At 39.4% G+C, this 19,155-nt stretch overlaps 2 protein-coding genes across 5 annotated transcripts in view; both read left to right on the top strand.

The window, feature by feature from the left end:
* The window catches only part of VWF (von Willebrand factor), a 138,673-nt gene extending 134,328 nt beyond the window's left edge, over positions 1-4,345 (top strand). For all 4 annotated transcript variants that reach the window (XM_040700457.2, NM_001318464.2, XM_046942139.1 and 1 more), the window contains exons 51-52: positions 2,040-2,137; positions 4,005-4,345. In XM_040700457.2, the coding sequence (XP_040556391.1) occupies positions 2,040-2,137; positions 4,005-4,193 (287 nt within the window). In that variant the 3' untranslated portion in view covers positions 4,194-4,345. The remainder of the gene's footprint in view (positions 1-2,039; positions 2,138-4,004) is intronic.
* A 1,442-nt stretch (positions 4,346-5,787) lies between these two features.
* ANO2 (anoctamin 2) overlaps positions 5,788-19,155 on the top strand; it is a 203,288-nt gene continuing 189,920 nt past the window's right edge. Inside the window, exon 1 of the mRNA XM_046909597.1 lies at positions 5,788-14,178. Coding sequence (XP_046765553.1) covers positions 14,160-14,178 — 19 coding nt within the window. The 5' untranslated portion in view covers positions 5,788-14,159. The remainder of the gene's footprint in view (positions 14,179-19,155) is intronic.

Below are 19,155 nucleotides of genomic sequence, written 5' to 3'. Positions count from 1 at the left end.
AGATTGTCATCAGATGGCATAAACTAGTAATTTAGTAATGAGAGCTTTAGTCTACCAGGCTTCAAGTAAGGAATGCTGAAAATGACCTATTCACAAAAATACTTTAGATGTGTGAAGATCTGTGGAGTGAGTGGACTTCACTGAGAATGCCTATCACGGCAATTGTGTAGAGAAGAAAGCCTCTTCTGAATGATCATAGCTCAATAAATATGTTTATTTAATGGTTATAGTAATCTAAAAGCTCCTTGCAATAGCAAAATTAAGTGAAATATTGTACACCCAAAAAAAAAAAAAAAAAAAAAAAAAAAAAAAAGTTGTTCTCTCAAGTTCAAATAATAGTCCAGAGTTGTTTGAGCAAAGGTTGTTTAAGAACCAGTTTCCCTTTGTATGGACTTGGCAATTTTAGCTAATTAGTGTTCCAAGTGCATTGGTCCAGGTTTTAAATATTTAGGAGTGCATAACTGAACAGGCTTACTTTCTCATTACGTTTTTGTGTCAAAGGACTTTATTATTTGCAAAGGATATTCCTTGTTTTCCTGCTTAAGAAATGAGTTCTATCTCTGCTTTTTACCTCTTTTCTCAGCTGATCTCTACTGAATATGTCTTTGTAAGTTACAAGCAGCAGCCTTTGCAAAGGAGAAAGTCCATGAAAAAGTAAATAAGAAAACTAAAATAATTTGGGAACAAGTCAATAAGTCAAGATTAAAAAGTCAATGAAGCTACTGTTGAGTCTAACAATTATTTTCAGCTATGTGCACACAAGTGTGCATTTCTCCTCTGTGGACAAGTTTTATCAAGTGAAGTGATTAAATTGTTAAAAGAGAATTTGCAACTCCAGCTGCACTGGAACTATGGAGGTGGTTTTTTTTGTTTGCTTGTTTTTTGGTTTGCTGCTCCCACCGTAAAAACCATAGACTAATTACTTGTAGAGAGTAAATAGTCTAATTACTTGTAAGATAGCAGCATAAAACTAAATGGGGAGAACTTAGTAATCATTAACAGCGAAAAGTACTAAAAACACATGTATCAGATTATTTCATGGCTCACTAAGGACAGTGGCAAAATTCCTATTGACCAAAACTTATTTTCAGAAATAGTTTTGTAAATTTTTCTATACTTTTTTCCCCCTTCACATGAGTTTTCTGCAAAATACAACCCACATGCAAGGACTATTAAGTATTATGAAATCTAACAGCCTGAAAGAGGCAAGGCTGCTAGAGCTCCACATTCCCAGCTCTAGGTAACAGTGAGGCTGAGCATATATCCTAAAAGGCACATACACACAAACACGTGTACATTCTTAGTACCCTGGCAAACATGAGCAAGACCCACAGTCTCATCCTGATCCCCTCTCTGGCTGATCAGTATGAAGATCCTGAGTGGCTATAGATACTCACTATCTGGTAACTGTCATCACAGCCCTGCAAGCCTATACTCAGACACTGTGACCTATGGTCCAAGTGCTAATGCTTAAGCCTCCATACCAACCATATGCACAGACTAGAGGGTCTATCATCCAAGGCATCCCTAGAAATATCCTAGTGAGTCTTGTAGAACCCCAGGCTGTACTTCCCTAGCATACCATAATGAGTCCTACACTTGTAGTCAGTGACTCACCTCAGTCTATAATGTGATCTGGAGAATTGCTCCCATTGACTCATCTTAAAGGGCATCATCTCAAGTGAATGAAATATCTCTCTTGGGACAGTTCCAGGTGTAGCCTAGCCAGGGTGCTATTTTTTCTCTGACTGAGTTATTGGGTTTCCTGGATGTCATCATTCCTTTACATCAGCTTGCTCAATGTTGTTCTGAACCATCTTTTAAAATTGAGGCACCTAATAGAAGCCACCAGAGAAAAGGCAAATATTAGTTGGCAAGAGAGTTTTAAAACAAAGCAATTAAGAAAAGAAACATAAGAGAAACCCTGTTCTTCTGTGGAATTTTAGGAATCACTGCTATGTCACTGTAGTGCGATACATTCACAAAGAAACAGCCAGCCAGCATTGTCAGACACTATTGTTATTTTTTTAACTTGGTAGGTGTGGAAGAGGAATGCCGACCAGTAAGTACCAGACTGCAGTATAAGAACATCAATGGATGTGTGGGTGAAAAGGAAGTGCCTATTTCTCATTGTGAGGTAAAAAATAAAATCACTTTCCTCATTTGCCAATGCACACATCTTACCTTGCCTTGCCTTGCCTATTTTTTCTCTTACACAGAGGGAACTTTTGGCTCCACCAGAGCATCACTTTACAGAGAGCATCAGTTTTTTTTTTTTTTCCTCCTCACTGATTCACTCAGACAATGAAAATGTCTTTGACTCTTTCTAAAGTAATTTGGTGATGTTGAATTTTCCTTGTTTGAGCCAGCATGATAAAGTGGAACGTAATCTAAGGTACAAAGGTGCAGTTCACAATCCTTTGCTTCCTGCAGAAATGAATGGCACTGAAGAGGCTTAGTTAGGACTTAGAAGAGAATTTTCCTCTTAGTATTACTGAGGCTGATTTTCAGATTTGTGCCTAAAGTTATGGACACGTATCCTTCTTTAGGCTCTGAATTTGGCTTATAAAAGCAGAAATAGGTATTTAGATGCATGATAATTTAAACAGACATTTAAGCTTAAGTGCTATGATTTGACTTTTGTGCTCAGTAAGCTCTGTGACTTTTCTGTTATCCTGAACACTAGGCTGTTGTGTACTATATGTCTTGCGTGTTACCATAATTGGATTAGAAGATTATTATTATAAGAAATGTTTCTGCCCATCACTCCTTGCAACTTGTAGAGCAACTTCCATTTCATACAGGAGCATAGCATACCTTCCAGATATTTCTGTCTCTCTGAGACGCAGAACCAAAGAAGGCATTCTCTTCCCTGACTGGTTTGTAGCAGAACAATTGCTCAGCTTGATAAAGATGCTTCATACAAGAACTACATACGACCAAACTGTGATGTACAAGGATGGTTGCCAAGAAGTTGATTTGCATCCAGCATTTAAATTTTATTTTTATCTGATGTAGTAGGTAAAATGAGTCTTCAAGTTGCCCATGACTACTTGGAAAAAATGGGAACAGGGCATTAAGAGCACACGTGGCCAGGCTTTTCACATAGGATAACTCGTAAAGGACCTCAATTTGCTACACAAATCCTAATACAAATGGAAGCTTTAAAAACAGTAGTTACCTTACCTTTCATTAATAACAAAAACAATAAAACAAAACAAAACCCTTGCTTTATCTCTTTTCCTGTCCACAACATATCAATAGTAATCAAGTTTTTAGCCTGTGAAAGTAAAGATTTTATTTTGTTTCTGGCCACATATTGAGTAAATACAATATGAGTAAATACTCATGCTGTAAATTATAGTTTTTCTAAGCACTTCTCTCATAATTCTATGCATATATTTTTTTTAATCTCAGAAATAAGAGTACAGAGACATAAAAAGAAATGGACTCTGATGACATGGATATTTGTTTTTACATCATGAAAACATACGTCAAAATCATTGATACCTAATTACAAATTAAAAAAGTGGTGAGATAGGAAGAACAATGAAAAATGGCAACCAGAAAGACAACAGTATACTTAGCATGAAGAACAACAAGAAACATAGCTCAGGAGCAGTTGGACTAAGTCATTTTCTGAATGTGGTTCTCATACATACAACTGAGGTAATAATAAAAAAATATTTCTTAACTACCATTTTTTGGTGTGCTTAGAAGCCAACTCCACAATCCTGGAAATCATTTTTTTTTTCTTCTTTACTTTTTTTTCCTCCATGACTAGTTCCTTTACCTTTTCGTTGCTGTGCTTATGGTTGTGAGACGTTACTGTTTGACTAGCATCCTACACTCTGGAATCAGATACCCTTTACTGAGTTCATGTTTTGCAGCAGAGTGCTGAACTGGAGGCAAAGAAATCATGTATGTTTTGAAGGAAGAATCTGGATTCTGGTTTCACTGAGGGTCTGGCACTCTTCAACCTTGGTATCTCTTTTTCTGCTTAGGGTAAATGTAGAAGCAATACAAGATACTCCATTCAGACAGAGAAATGGGAAGACACGTGCAGCTGCTGTACAGCCATACGAACAACCACAGTAGCGATCCCACTCCAGTGTCCCAATGGCACAGTTGTACAGCATTACATCCCTTCTGCCTCTCAATGTGAATGCAGCTTGCGGAAGTGTACAGAGTGAATATTTTGGAGAAGCTCAGTGGTTTAATATTGAGTTTTATGATGAAGAACTTTACAAAGCAAGCCTCATTTTCTCTCCGTAGCTAATCTTATCCAGTATAATTCTAATTAATTGTATCAACATAGCAAACAATAAAACTTATTAGCACAACAGAATAGTATTTTTTGACTGTTATTGCTGCAGAAGTAATAAACATTGCATTGTTCCTTCATATAGAAAGTTATTCTCATTAATACAAGAACACACCACAGTAACTGAAACAGTTGCTCCTACCCATGAACATATAACAAAGCATTTAGCATTGTCTTTGAAGACATTGCACTTGTTTTCCCCACTTTAGACCTTAGCCACAAATATTAGACATTTCATTTTTTGCTCTTAATTCTCCCCTCCTTTCAGTGAGTACAGTGATTATAGTGTGAGACTTCACAATAAGAGGGAGACGTTCTTGATACAGAAACAATATTGATTGCAACTCAGGCAATCAAATATGTCTGCAATACAAATATATTTTTCTCCTTAATGTGAATGCAAAGAAATTATGTACTAAGGACTTGTGTACCATATGCAAATCCTCAGTACTTGCGAATGGGGCTGAGAGATAGCTCTTGATCATTTACTTCAGCACTTCTACAGACCAGCTTGAAGAAAAAGCTCATCAGTTTCATCTGTTTATTCCAGATACTAGAATTTCATCTGTTGCATTAGCTAAAAGAGAGTTCTCTCAAATGTCAAATTGTCAGGGGCAGGTTTAACTTAGTTATTGCTCCCAGGGAAAAATTTAACAAGATTTAAATTTCATTTGACCTGGTTGGGTCACAAAAGAAAAAATATTTTCCAGAGAGTGAATTATGATAGAATCTAGTGCCAGTGAAGCACTCCTATTGAGAAATACTGACATAAAAATAAAAGTGTAGAAGAGAGAACTGTTCATTTCATTTGCATTTCTTGAAAGACAAGAAGTATTTCAACTTCTTGTTGAACAAAGTTAACTTCTTTATAAATTAGCTGAGAGGCTGGAGGTGTGTTTTAAAAAAAAGAAAGCAAAGCCAAAATATCCACATTTTTGTGATGACCTTAGTAAAGCCTGTAAATAGACTATGGGTTCAAAAGCATAGTTTCTCGAGTTCTACAAGAAGTGTTCTTGAAATAATGGAAAGCTAATACAGAATCCTGAAGGATAAGAGTGCTCCTGAGAAGTCTAGCTGAAATGGTCAGGAAATCAGGTTGTCCTTGTGTAGTTTTTTGTTTTCATCTATAGATACAGAAGGCATTTCAGAGGACATTGCCACTCTTACCTCACAGATAACCAGAAGGAAAATTCTGAGTTAAAGGACCATTCCACTTCATATGAATGTCAGTTTCCCATGATTATATAGGTGAAAACTCACCTTATTTGCATAATCGGCTCTCTTTATGCACATCTCTTTTGAGAGCATCCTCTCTTGACAATCTCATTCTGTGCTTAGGCAAGTTATACTCCTTTTAGAGAAGAACTAGACTGATCCCTGCTTTTTCTCTTTTGCTGTTCATCTGTGAATTCAATTCATACAGCATGATTGAACCCTTTATTTTCTTGTTATTCATTCCAGATACCCTTTATTGCTTTCAGACCTCTGTTTCTTCTACTATGAGACCAAAATATGCATGAAGCATATAAAATAACATCCTCGTTAGGAAGCTTAGAAAGTGTGGGATGATGAGTGAGATGGAATGAGAACTGGCTGACTGGTAGAGTTGTAATGAGTAGCACAGAGTCTGACTGGGGGCCTATAACATTGGTGTTCCCCAGGGGTCAGTGATGGGTCTGGTCTTGTTTGACATCTTCATTACTGACCTGGATGAAGGGATAGAATCTACTCTCAGCAAGTTTGTGGATGACATAAAGCTGTGAGGAGCTGTGCTGCCTTTCAGCAAGACCTAGACAGACTGGAGAGTTGGACGAAGAGGTACCTGATGTTCAATAAGAGCAATTGTGGAGTCTTGCACCTGGGGAGGACTAACCGCATGCATCAATACAGGTGGAGAGGAGCTCTGCAGAGAAGGACCTGGGGGTCCTGGTGGACAACAGGATGGCCAGCAGTGTGCCGCTGTCAGTGGTAAAAACAGTGTGGCCAGCATGTTGAAGGTGGTGATCCTCCTCATCCACTCTGTCCTGGCAAGGAAACATGTGGCTATATTGTGCCCAGTCCTGGGTAACCCAGTTCAGTGAAGGTGAGGATCATCTAGAAAGAGTCCAGTGGAGGCCCACAGGGATGATTAAGATCCTGGAGCCTCTCTCTAATGAGGAAAGGCTGAGTCTGGGTCTCTTCAGTCTGGAGAAGAGAAAGCTGAGAGGGGATCTCATCACTTTATGTAAACACCTAAAGTGTGGGAGTCTAGTGAATGGGGGCAGACTCTTTTCAGTAGAAAGCATCAGTAGATAAGGAGCAATGGGCAGAAACTGGAACACAACACAAAGAAGATTTTCTGCTTTGTCAGAGTGATGGAGCACTGAAGCAGGCTGCCCAGAGAGGTTGTGGGGTCTCTTTGGAGATATTCAACACTCATCTGGATGCCAACCTATGTGACCTGCTGTAGGGAACCTACTTTAGTAGAGGGGTTGGACCCTAGAAGTCCCTTCCAACTCCTACAACTTTGTGATTCTGTGAAATGCACAGTAACCCCAGAGAGAAAAAGCACCATCCTCACTCATTGCAGTAGATCTGTCACCACTTTTCCTCCTTCCATTGTAGCTGCCTCTGGATATTGAGCATTCTGACAGATGGATTTGAGTCCCCCAGGTAATCAGGTGCACAGAAGCTCATCTGAAACTATAAGCAAGTAAATGTCAAACATCAGAGCCTGTAAGAGAGGTCCAAAGCAAAGGAGTACAGAGATGGTAAAAGGCAACACCTTCATCTTCCTCTTGCCATTACTTGCCATTAGGACCTTCACTCAGACTGACCTTTTTTTAGCTTGCAAAAGCTGGAAGGATTGCAGTCCTTCATGGGTTCAGACAGGTCTTCTAATCAGATAATTGTATAAGTCAAGCACTAGCTTATCAGCATGAGAAGGACACACAAGGACATCCACAGAACAAAGATGGAGCTACTGTCTTCTACATCCTCTGCAATATCAGATGAGCATAGCTAGTGTTTTCACTAACTGCAAAGTGGGTAGATAATATTTAATTAAACGTCTATCCAACAAACAAGCAAAAATACCTGTTTTTATTACTTCTAATTTATTTAACAAGAAGTCTAATGGATCTAATATTTTAGGGGAGAAACAAACTAAAATAAAAACGTCAGCCTTCTAACTAGAGCAATTTTTATTTTTCTTCAAGGAGAGCCAAGAGATTCATTGAAAAAATATATATAGATTCAAACTCACAGTAGCTGTACTTCAATATAATTGGAATAACAGAGCTGAATTAAAACTCCATACCCATTCAAGAATGACCCATACTACATGGCTTTTCTTCACCTTCCTCTGCTGCAAGTTTACATTCATGCATATGAAAGTAATGTATATGCCAGTATATGAACTAAAGTGGGCATACAATAATGAGAACTTGGTGTTTTTGTCTTGTAGAATAGAATTCTGTGGACTTTTTTATAGTCAGTACTTTTATTTATGAGGTCTGGATAATGCCAGTGCATTCCAAGCAAAGCCAAGGTACTGTTGCGCTTGATGTACAATGCTAGAAGAAGCATCTCCCTTGAAAACTGCTTCATAGAAACAGACAAGTGAGGAAGAGCATGAAGAAGAAAATGTTATAGCATCTCACTTAATAGACTAAGAAGGCACACACATTTTTGGCACTGACCTGCTGACATGAGAAACTAGCTTTTTCAGGCAGCCTATCCCAGAAGAGCTGTCTTTCTGATGATGGTGCCAGGGAGCGCTATGGAACAGATCATCTTGATGAGATCACATGGCAGGTGCAGGACTACAGGGATCGGGACCAGCCAGCATGGGTTTGTGAAAGGAAAGTCCTGCTTTACGAACCTGGTCTTCTATGATTGAGTGACCTACCTGGTCATGAGGGAAAGGCTGTCAATGTAGTCTACTTAGAATTCAGCAAAGCCTGATACTGTCTCCCACAGAGTCACCATCCTTTGGAGGCATTCAAGAAACATTTAGATGTTTCTTGAATGGTGATAGGTGGTTTCTTATTGATAGAATGGTTTCTTATTGGTGATAGGTGGACAGTTGGACTAGATGATCTTGGAGACCATTTTCAACCTTGGGGATTCTATGATTCTATGAAACAGATTTGGATTCCCTTTCTGCAGGTTACAAGTGCCTTTTGCACAGCCCAGTTTCACTGTACAATTAACACCTACCTGCAGAATCCAGGCTTTGAGGAACATTGTCTTTAACTTGCAGATAAATATTGCAAGACTTTTTGAGCTATCTTTGGCTTTCTACTGATGTTTCACCTCTCATCACTTTAGAAGACCAATTAGATTGGTGAACATGCTACTAGATGATAGATTTACATGAACAGTAAATGGATTTGGGGAGGAGTCTTCATAAAGCTTCTTTATTATTAAAAGCATGTAATGTCTCTGATAATTTTTACAAACTTCCAAGATCCTCTACAGCAGATGAAACACAATCTGGTGTATTGGGATTATTTTTTGCAGTTTTGCACTACCGATTAACACTATACTCACCTACCATAGGAAATTTCTCTGATGGAAATAGTGCTAAAACAAACAACAAAAAGCAGAACTCAAACCCATTTTCATTTTAACCAACTGGATATTGTTTTCTATCATACTGCCTTCTTTGTATATTATTTATTACCTGTACTAGATGTATAATATAATACATATATATACGCATATATGCATAATAAAATACATATTATATAAATTTGTATTTCATACATACTTGGAACACTTTGCCCAAGACGAGAGGCTGGAGAAGGCTCTGGAGAGACCTGATAGCAGCCTTTCAGTATCTAAAAGGGGCCTGTATGAAAGAAGGGAATAAGCTTTTTAACAGGGTCTGTTGTGATAGGATAGGGAGAAATGGTTTCAGACTAAAAAAGGGGGGATTCAGACTGGACATAAGAAAAAAGTTATATATGATAAGGTTAGTGAAGCACCACAGAGGTGGTGGATACCCTCTCCCTGCAGAAATTCAAGGTAAGGCTGGAGTAACCCGATCTAGCTGTAGATGTCCCTCTACATTGTAGAGGACCTGGACAAGAGGACCTTTAGAGATTCCTTCCAACTCAAATGATTTTACAGTTTCATGAAATACAGCTGTGTACCTTTACTGTTCTGGACATTTGATCAAAGTGATCAAGCAAAGAGGGATTCATTTGTTCAAATGGACAGGGTAGTCAGGTAATTAAAAAACAACAGAAAAACAACAACAAAATTACAGGCATCATCTCAAAACTAGTATGCATTTGTTTGTGTGCAAAGAAGCATCCTGTTAGAAATATCCAAATAATTTTGTCAGGATGGTATCTCTGATAAAAGCAGATTTTATTTGCGATTGCAATGGCGGGCGTCCCACAAGCAGGAGCACCCCTAAGGACTTGATGACAGCTTTTGTACCTTGTTTTCCCCTTTGTCTACCCCCCCTGCCCCGTTTCTCCTTTGGCTGGGTACTCCAGGTTCACAATTTTATCAAAGGTTTACATTTGTTAATTTGTGTATTATCTGGTGTCAGTCAGTAGCCGTCCTGTTGTCTCCAAGATGTCTCAGTCATACTGATATGATGATTTTCTTCAAAGCCTTGACTGAACAAAGAGCACCGGGGGGTGGGGGGGGATGCCAGGCCTTCCCAATGCCTCTTCAGGCACTCCCTTGGGCATGTCATGACTTGTTCTCTGGTTTGATAAATCTCGTGCAGGTTATTCTTGCAATGTGTATGACAAAATATACATATGTACACCTATATACTGAGCGTGCATTCCTGGGGAAGGTTTGTGTAGAGGATAAGTGATGTAAACTACCAGAAACCTCCCTCCCCCATGTAAAGTAGAATGACTCCCAAATGCAACTATGGCAGCGGAGACCATGAAATAAATAAATAAATAAATTCTTATCTAATTGTAATGCAGAAACAACATTTGATTCCCACAATTCCCTCCTTTTATTTTTTTATACGTTGTTGATTTCTGCTTTTTTTTTTTTTTTTTTAAGGTTCACTTTTATAAACATCTCCCTTCTCTTCACTTTCTTTATTTCCCATCTCCTCTAATACCATCATTTTATCCAAATACAGTGCTGGCTCCATTGGTGTTTGCTTCAATAGTGCTGTCTCGCTCAACTGCTGTACCAGTCCCCTCACACAATGGCCATCAGGGCTCCTGCTACTATACTCAAAGAAGTAAATGTGGATACCTTCCTTACCAAAGGAAAGGTATTTCCTTCCCTTCCATTACCAAAGCAGGACTCCAGCCATTCCATGTTAGAAGTATCTAGTCCTGATTTTTCTTCCAGTTCATTGGTAAGGGTGGTAAGCCCTTGCAATGCCTTAGTCATTATGACATCCAGAGCTGTGTTACTGGGGATAAAGGTACAACGACAGGTACCCAACACTACACATACACCCCCTCCTTCAGCAAGCATCATATCTTGGGCGATCCTGTTTTCCCAGGCCATCCTACTTGTGGCATCTAACTGTTCTGCAGTTCCCTTTATTGCACTCTTTGTATAATTTATAAGTCTCAGTTGATCATAATAAATACAATTAATCCAATCTACATTCTTGTTGATCATCACCCACCAGGACAGTGACTCAAACCCTACAACAATTTGATTTCTTGTCTTACACTCATCAGGGACTCCAAGAAAAATCATCAGCTTGCCCACATACCAAACAATTACTGATATTAGTATACTTTGCAATGCTGTTTTTCACAAGAGATACATAAGCATTTACATCAAACATTGCATTTACCAAATTAACGTTTCTAACAATTACAAGAGCCCACAAGAGTCTTTGGATTCACAATTTTAAAGGTCCATCTGGCTTCGGTTCCCATGGTGTTCAAGGGACCTTCTTAACTCTAGTATGATGTAACCACAAGGCTTGTACTTTAATTTTTACTGTTGTGTGGGACATTAGCAGCACCTGGAACAGACCTATCCACCTTGATTCCAGGTGTGAATCTGAAAGAGAACTAGTATATACATATAATCTCCTGATAAAATATTATGTATCGAGCCGTCAAGGCCTTGGGCTCTAGTCCCTACAACCAGATCCTCTGTTCCCCAAAGCTATTCCTCTGAACTTATCACATACTCAGTTAGTATTTCACTCCCTACCCAGGTAGAGATCCCCATTTGTACAATATAAGCCTTCTGTACAGTACTTTGAAAAGACTTATCCCCTCTTTGACCCTAGGTTTCATTCTGGTCCTAAGGAGAGCCAAAGGCAATGACTGTGGCCAGGATAGTCCAGCTTCCTGGCCCAGTTTTACAATCTCATCTTTTCCACCTGACCACTTGCCTATGGTCTGTGTGATATGTGCAATTGCCGATCTATTCCCAATAGCTTACTGACCTGTTGGACAATCTTTGCAGTAAAGTGAGTTCCCAGGTTGCAGGAACTGCAAACCGTGAAATAATCTCCTGCAACAATACCTTGGTTATTTCTTTGGCTTTATTGGTCCTGCAAGGGAATGCTTCTGGCCACCCTGAAAAGGTATTGGTTAGAACCGGCATATAACAAAACCCTTCTTTTTCCTGGCAGTTTCAAAATAATCAATTTGCCATTGTTGCCCTGGAAGGTTCCCTTTCCCAATAGGCCCCACTTGTACCCTGTTCCTGGTACTAAGACCATATAATTACTCTGTAGTGTCTGTTCCCCCAGTATATGTTATTATGTTCCCTTAGAACAAATTTCCATAAAACACTGAAGGGCACAACAATGTGTTCATCTGGGTATGCACCCACAATCCCTCCTGGTAGAGAAAACCACATAGCAACATTTTTAATCTATTTATTTATTTATTTTAATTTCTGCAATCTAATACTTTGAAGTTCAGAAGCTGTGGCATTCAGGATGCCTACTGCTTCATAACTGAATTCAGCCTCTCAGTGAAGTTCTGAGATTAACATAAAATACTAGCAGGATAAGAATGACAAATATTTGATATCTGTTGATATATTACTTAGAAATTAAGAAATGCCATTCCAAATGAAGAAATGAGGAAGAAATGTGTGATTTAACCTTTTTGTATCTGAAAATATTATTCTACATGAATACTAAAGCAAGTATTAAAAGTTTATCTGTAATGTCTAATGTACGCACCTTCCCTAACTTTCTGAGAGATAAATGAGTAGTTATTTATTTGCTTTTGTCAGTGTTAAAATGTAGTGTAGAACAGTTTTACTAACCTGTTAAGATACAGTCAGAAATCCTGACCCCCTGACTTTTAGGTAGAATCAGGAATGTGGTATGTGTCTAGGTTACAAATAAAACTGTTAAAACGGCACTTCAGTTGAGCTGAAGTAAACAAATTAACAGGATGTAATTTTGACTTGCGGAACAAACTCCATAACCATGAAGTAGTTGCAGAGCAGGTATGTTTTATTTGGCCAGTTGGGTGCAGGGGGGATAACTCCTTCCTAGCCTGCACACTGAAAGCAGGTAAATATGCCCCTTCATAGAGGGAATACGTGCATATTTATGGTACAGGGAGTGGTTATTACAATTAATTCTAGTACAATATTCCATACTTATTCTATGCCCCAAATCTCACCCCTAACTAATGGCCCCATATCATTCCCATTGTTCGTGCTCAACTACTCTTAACAACATAACAGATTAGCCAAAAAATTCAATTTTGTCTCAGTCTCTTCAGTCTGCCTGAAACTTTCACTGGAAAGACAAACATCAGATTTCAACCAGCACATGTATTTCTCCGGCTTTCTGGGGAAGTTTTACAGCACCTGGGCCAAGTACTGGGACATGACAACTTGCACTGCTGCCCATATAAACAGACTGCCTGTGATAGCTCAGTTGTGGTATACATACATGACTTGCATCACACTTCCCTCTGTAATATAAATGCCCAGTATTCATGAAGCTCATGACACAATATGCAATCCCAATTTTCATGCCACTGGAAATACTGTACTTTACTGTCATTAAACAAATCCACTTCCCTTCTTGCACTAAAAAAAAACAAACAAACAAACAAAAAAAACCCAAAAAACTATTGTAGTATCATAAATAAGTTTGAAAGAAGAAAAAGATTAGAATACCATATTATTACACCTTCTTCCAATTATGATTAAAAAAATGTAAGTCCTTTCTCAGAAGGTCATTAACAGCTTTCCACCCAACACCTAGTTTAAATCAAAAGGTTTAAGGCTAAGCAAGTTTGATCACCTGGTCTGACTAGATACTTAGTTACAAAATAATCCCCTGAATTTTTCATGCATGAATGACAGTACAACATCCAGGCAGTAAGGTAACTTGAGTATAGCTGAGATACTAAAAGCTTGCCACACTTACCTTCTCTATGGAAGCACTGCAAAGTTCTGGAGATACAGAAACTCTTACTCATAAAAAACTACTCCCAGGAAATTTTAATCCTTAAAATAACAGCTTTCTGGGAGTATTGCAGAGCCCCATTTTCTTTTTTTCCTTCCTCTATTCAGCTACCTTCTGAGGGGTTAGGACAAACTAAATTGTTATGTTTCTTGTTGAGGTATTACAGAACATGAGGACAAGATGCTGAAGTTCCAGCAGAGAATTGCAATGGCTTCTTTTGTCATAAAAATTTTACTTTCCCCTCCCCCCTTCTTCTGGGATGGTAATAACTAAAACAGGTCTGGCTAATTAGTCTCAATCTGTGGTTTGCTTAAAGCAGGATCAGGCAAGAATGGAAATAGCTGCTAGCTTGTCACAGCTTAAGCTGGTGCAGAAACAGATTGTGCACATGATCAGCATAGCCACATCCTATTAGTGCTGCTGCAACTTCAAGCAAAACCTCTCAATGACATGGAAACTCATGTACCTGGTAAGTTTGTTCTCTACTTCACTGTTAATTGCTGCCTATGAATGTAAATAGACAGATGGGGAACAGAGAAGGGATTACTTTGAAAGGACTTCAGCATCTTCTTTCAGGGTATTTTCAAAAAAAGTTTCCTTTATATATATATATATATATAAAAAGAAAAAAATTGTGGCCCAAGTTACATACAGACAGCTCAGAGACAAAACATGCAGTTTGTTTCTTTTAAAGTTCCAGGACTGCAGCTGCGGGGAAACATCACAACCTGTTTGGAAAAGTCTGTTATGAGGGAAATGCTTGACCTCTGCTGCTTTCCTCTGCATTTGCCTTATTGCAGTGCAACTTGGGGAAAGAGCAATATCCTTTTATTAGAAAACAGTGTGCAGAAGTGATCTTCTAGTTCTTGTAGGCAAGGAATAAACCTGGTCAGTGTGTAAAATCTTTTGTGTTTGAGTTCCTAGAATGCAGATTTAAAATGATGTTTCATGATAATATTGTGGCACTCCACTGCTACAGCTCAGAGCTCTGTAGTTGTTCCCACTACAAACTCGGAACAAACTCCATAACCACAAAGTAGTTGTAGAGCAGGTACGTTTTTATTTGGCCAGCCAAGTGCAGGGGAGATAAATCCTTCCTAGCCTGCACACTGAGGTAAATATGCCTCTTTATAGAGGGAATACATGCATATTTGTGGTACAAGGAGTGGTTATTACAATTAATTCCAGTACAATATTCCACACCTATCTTCGCCCCAAACCCACCCCTAACTAATGGCCCCATATTGTTCCCACTGCTCATGCTCAACGACTCTTTAACAACCTAACAGATTAGCCTTTTATTCAATTCCCCCCTTTTCTATGTCCTAGCAAATTCTTTTGCTAAATTATTCTGTTATTATGTCTTCTTAAATTTAAGCTTAAGAGGTTCCCTCTCTTCAACAGTCCACAGTGCTTTCGTCATCTTCTTGAGTATGATGAATCCACAGTGCCTGTTCTTTCACCTTGATTGCTGTGTATGATATTACCAAATAACCGTCCTTCCCACTTGGGCTCAAGCGTTGAATCTGAGAGGGATTTGGCATATACACAATCTGCAGGTTTGACATTATGAACAGGTCCATCCAATCCTGTTGCCCTTACACCCCGAACCAATTTTTGTATTTCTTTAAACTGCTGTTGCAGGCCTATTATATATCCTGTCAAAGTTTTTTCACCTACTTGATTTGAGGTACAATTCTGAATCATATACAGCCTACCATATGATATTTCAAATGGGCTTAGTTCTTTCTTCACTTGAGGTTTGGTTCTTATTCTCAGTGAAGCCAATGGTAATGCTTGGGGCCAGGTCACCCAACCTCCTGCCCTAAGTTAACAATTTGCAATTTGATCAGATGATTCATTTTCTCTACTTGGCTGCTTGACTGTGGCCGATAGGGAGTATGTAATTGCCAGTCAATCCCTAATAGTTAGCTTACTTGTGCTACTACCTTAGCTACAAACTAAGGCCCTCAGTCAGCGGAAATAGTCTCTGTAACCCAAATCTTGGAATTAACTCCTGTAACAATACTTTAGTTACTTCCTGTGCTTTGTTGGTCCTGCAAGAGAAAGCGTCTGGCCACTCTGGAAAGGCATTGGTTAGAACCAGCATATAAGAAAACCCTTCTTTTTCTTGGCAGTTCCAAAAAAACAAAAACAATTTGCCATCGTTGCCCTGGAAGGTTCCCTTTCCCAATAGGCCCCACTTGTACTCTGTTCCTGGTTACTAGGATCATATAATTACTTTGTAGTGTCTGTTCCTCCCGTATGTTTTATTATGTTCCCTTAGAACCTATTTCCATAAAATACTACAGGGCACAACAATGTGTTCATCTGGGTATGCACCCACCTGCAAGCTTGCTCTCTTCCCTTTTAAATCATTAATTAGACTCCTATCTTCCCTAGAATACCCTACAGGTTCTGACTCTGGTTTAGAGATTTTACATTTACCATCTGGAGTTAAAGTCAGTTCACCAATTTTTCCTTCAGCTGCCTGCTTTTATCTACCATCATATTTCCAGTTTCCTGTACAGTGTCACTCTTCTGATGTCCTTTACAATGTATAACAGCCATGCTCTTTGGTAGATTTACATCATGCTGAATTTGTTTTCCTTGTGTGTAAGCAATCCTTGCTCTTTCCATATGGTACCATGCGTGGGTACCACCCCAAAAGTGTATTTAATGTTCTTGTCAAGGCAGTTATTTCAGCCTTCTGAGTGGAAATCCCCACAGGTAATGGTTTTGCTTCAATTACCTGGTCAGTAGCAGTTACTCCATATCCTGCCTTACAGTTTCCTTGTCTCACAAAACTGCTTCCGTCGATGAATCCAGGAATCCTCCACATCATCCAATGGTTCTTCCTGTAGGTCTGGCCCACTGGCACAGACAGTCTCCATGCAGTCACATACTGATGGTTTGAAGGTAGCTCTGTGTCGCCGTCCTGGGTGTTCAGCAAATTGCTTCCTTCCTTCTCCTTGATCAGTTGAGCTTTCTGCTGAGAAGCTTGATAACCATTGAAACCAAGAAATTCAGCAATCTCCCAGTCCATTGTACACAGTCCTCTTTTGTTACTGTGGCATCCATGTACTGCACTAAAGTTCCACCTTGGGATGGAGGAACCCAAGTCTCAGGCTCATGAGCTGACCAGTTCTCACAAATCATTGGGCTGTTCTCACAACCCTGGTAAACACTGTCCAGGTTAACTAAATTTTTTTTTTTTCCTTCCCATATTGGGGTCCTCCTATTCAGAGGCAAATAGTTTTAGATTTTCTTTGGCAAAACCAGGCAGAAAAAAGTGCCCTTCAAATTCAGAACAGCAAACTCCACCTACTCATTAACTGCCCTCAAATCTTGTATCAAACTATAGCTCTTGCCATCCAATTTTCTTTGGCAAGATTGGGATGTTGTATTCAGATTCCTATCCAATTAATAATCCTAAATCCAAAAAGTTATTATTTCTTTTATCCTCCTACAATCTCACATCCTCAAAGAACATTGCTTTACCCTGACTAGGCTGGCTCCCATCTTTAACTTAACGTCTGTTGGGCTGCATTTTGGCTCTGCCAGGCATTCCTGATGCCTGCAATCCTGTGTATACCTAATTTAGGATTTATGTAATTTCTGGGGGTACAGCATTGCTTTTCTTTTTGTGTTAAAGCCAGACTTAAAATTGTCAGTCAATTGGTCTTGCTTGACACTTAGCTCCAATTTTCTTTACTGAATTTAATCGCTATGTTCAACTGTTCTAATACGTCATGCCCAAGTAATGGTTTTGGAGAACCTGGCATGCACAAGAATTTTTGTATTTCTACTTGTTCTCCTAGCCTGTATTTAATTGCTCTGCAAAGAGTAAGCTTCTCTTGCCAGTAGCTTCTACAACTATTACAAAACTATTACAGAAATCATCTACAGGTAATAATTCTTGATGTAGCACAGAATAAGAGGCACCTGTATCAAAATGTAAACCTCTTTACCCTGCTTCCTCAGCTGCTTTTGGTCCAGTTGGGGTGGAACTCTCCCTGAGCCCTTCCAGGCTGCCCCCTTACCTCTTCCCTGAGGGAATCTCTGGGTCCTCAGGCTCTGTTCTAGTGCAGCAACAGTAACAGCTGCTATTGTTCTTCCCAATTTCCTTACTTCCTTGCTATCTCTGTCTTTTTAATTTTTCCAGATCCCTCACCTCTTTTCTCGGTAAGGGCATCCCTGTTACTTGCTCATCTTTCCCTTCCTCAGTCTGTCTTTCCCAAACCCTTTTCACTTTCTAAACTCTCAACATTACAGAAATTCAGTATTTGTACCCTCAATTACACTTCCATATACCATTAACAATTTCACTTCCATGTACCATCAAAACTGTTTCTCCCACTCCCTTCAAAATCCACAAATCGAACAATACAATTCTTCAACTTCCACAAACGCCCAGCACTTGGTCTCATGGTTATGGTACTCAGTTACAAAACTGGTCCCATTACTCCATTTATGTTCAACAATCACAAAGACAGTGACAATAATCAGTACAATTTATCCTCTGGATCCTTCCTCTCTCTGCCTCCCTCCAGTGCCCAAACTTCCCTCTGTATTCCTTTCCCCCACTTGCACAGCTGCCCACCTAATTATGCCTCTTTCTTCACCAGTAAACAACATACTCACGATAAACATATTAATTAGGCCCTAGAAATTGATCTAGTTGTCCTGCTACTCTTACAGGATCCTCAGTTAAGGAATTCATTTCCTTCCTGAGACTTCTAATCTTTCTGCTAGTAAAAACGGCAGGCATTAGCATACCGTATTTCCCTTTGGCCTAAGGAGACTTCCCTAAGAGGAAACAAAGACTCTCTAGGTCCTGTTTACATTGTTCCAGTTCCCTCAGTAATGGAGAGTGCACACTCCGTCTAGGACCCTGAACGGGATCAGCAGCTTGGCCACCCCCCTTCTCTGAAGGGGTCACTGTCGCTTGCATTGCTTTAGAAATTGAAGAGAGGGAAATTATTTAAGGGATTTCCCCCACCCCTTTTCTCCTTTTCTAATGTTAAAACCATCGGTTCGCGGGTCGGCCCCATACCACAATCCCGCTGCCATTCAGGGTGATTACGAGAGGGAGGGGTGAAGAGTAGATCAGCTTAGGTGGTTTCCTCCCATTTGCCCTCCCTCCACAAAAACAACATTAACTGCAGAAGGGTATTGTAATTCAAAGTGCCATTTACAGGCCATTTTTCACCGCTTTCCAACTTCTATAACAATCACCGATTACAATACTTGATTTAAGTTTTCTTGCTCAGGGTGCCCCCAGGCTCCTCGGTAATATCTCGCCAATGAGGCAAGATACATTCAAGTGGGGTTCGCCTGGGAACCTCCTTCCTCTGTCCTCCCCCCATATTAAATCTTAGATTCGTTATTGTTCCCAAAGGTCCAAAACTTATAGCCAGTATATCAGTTAGATCTGATACATGTT

This window comes from Gallus gallus, chromosome 1 (assembly GCF_016699485.2).
Source record: "Gallus gallus isolate bGalGal1 chromosome 1, bGalGal1.mat.broiler.GRCg7b, whole genome shotgun sequence".
Lineage (NCBI taxonomy): Eukaryota > Metazoa > Chordata > Aves > Galliformes > Phasianidae > Gallus > Gallus gallus.
Note: the sequence above shows the minus strand (reverse complement) of the source record. Positions and strands in the feature narration are given on the sequence as shown.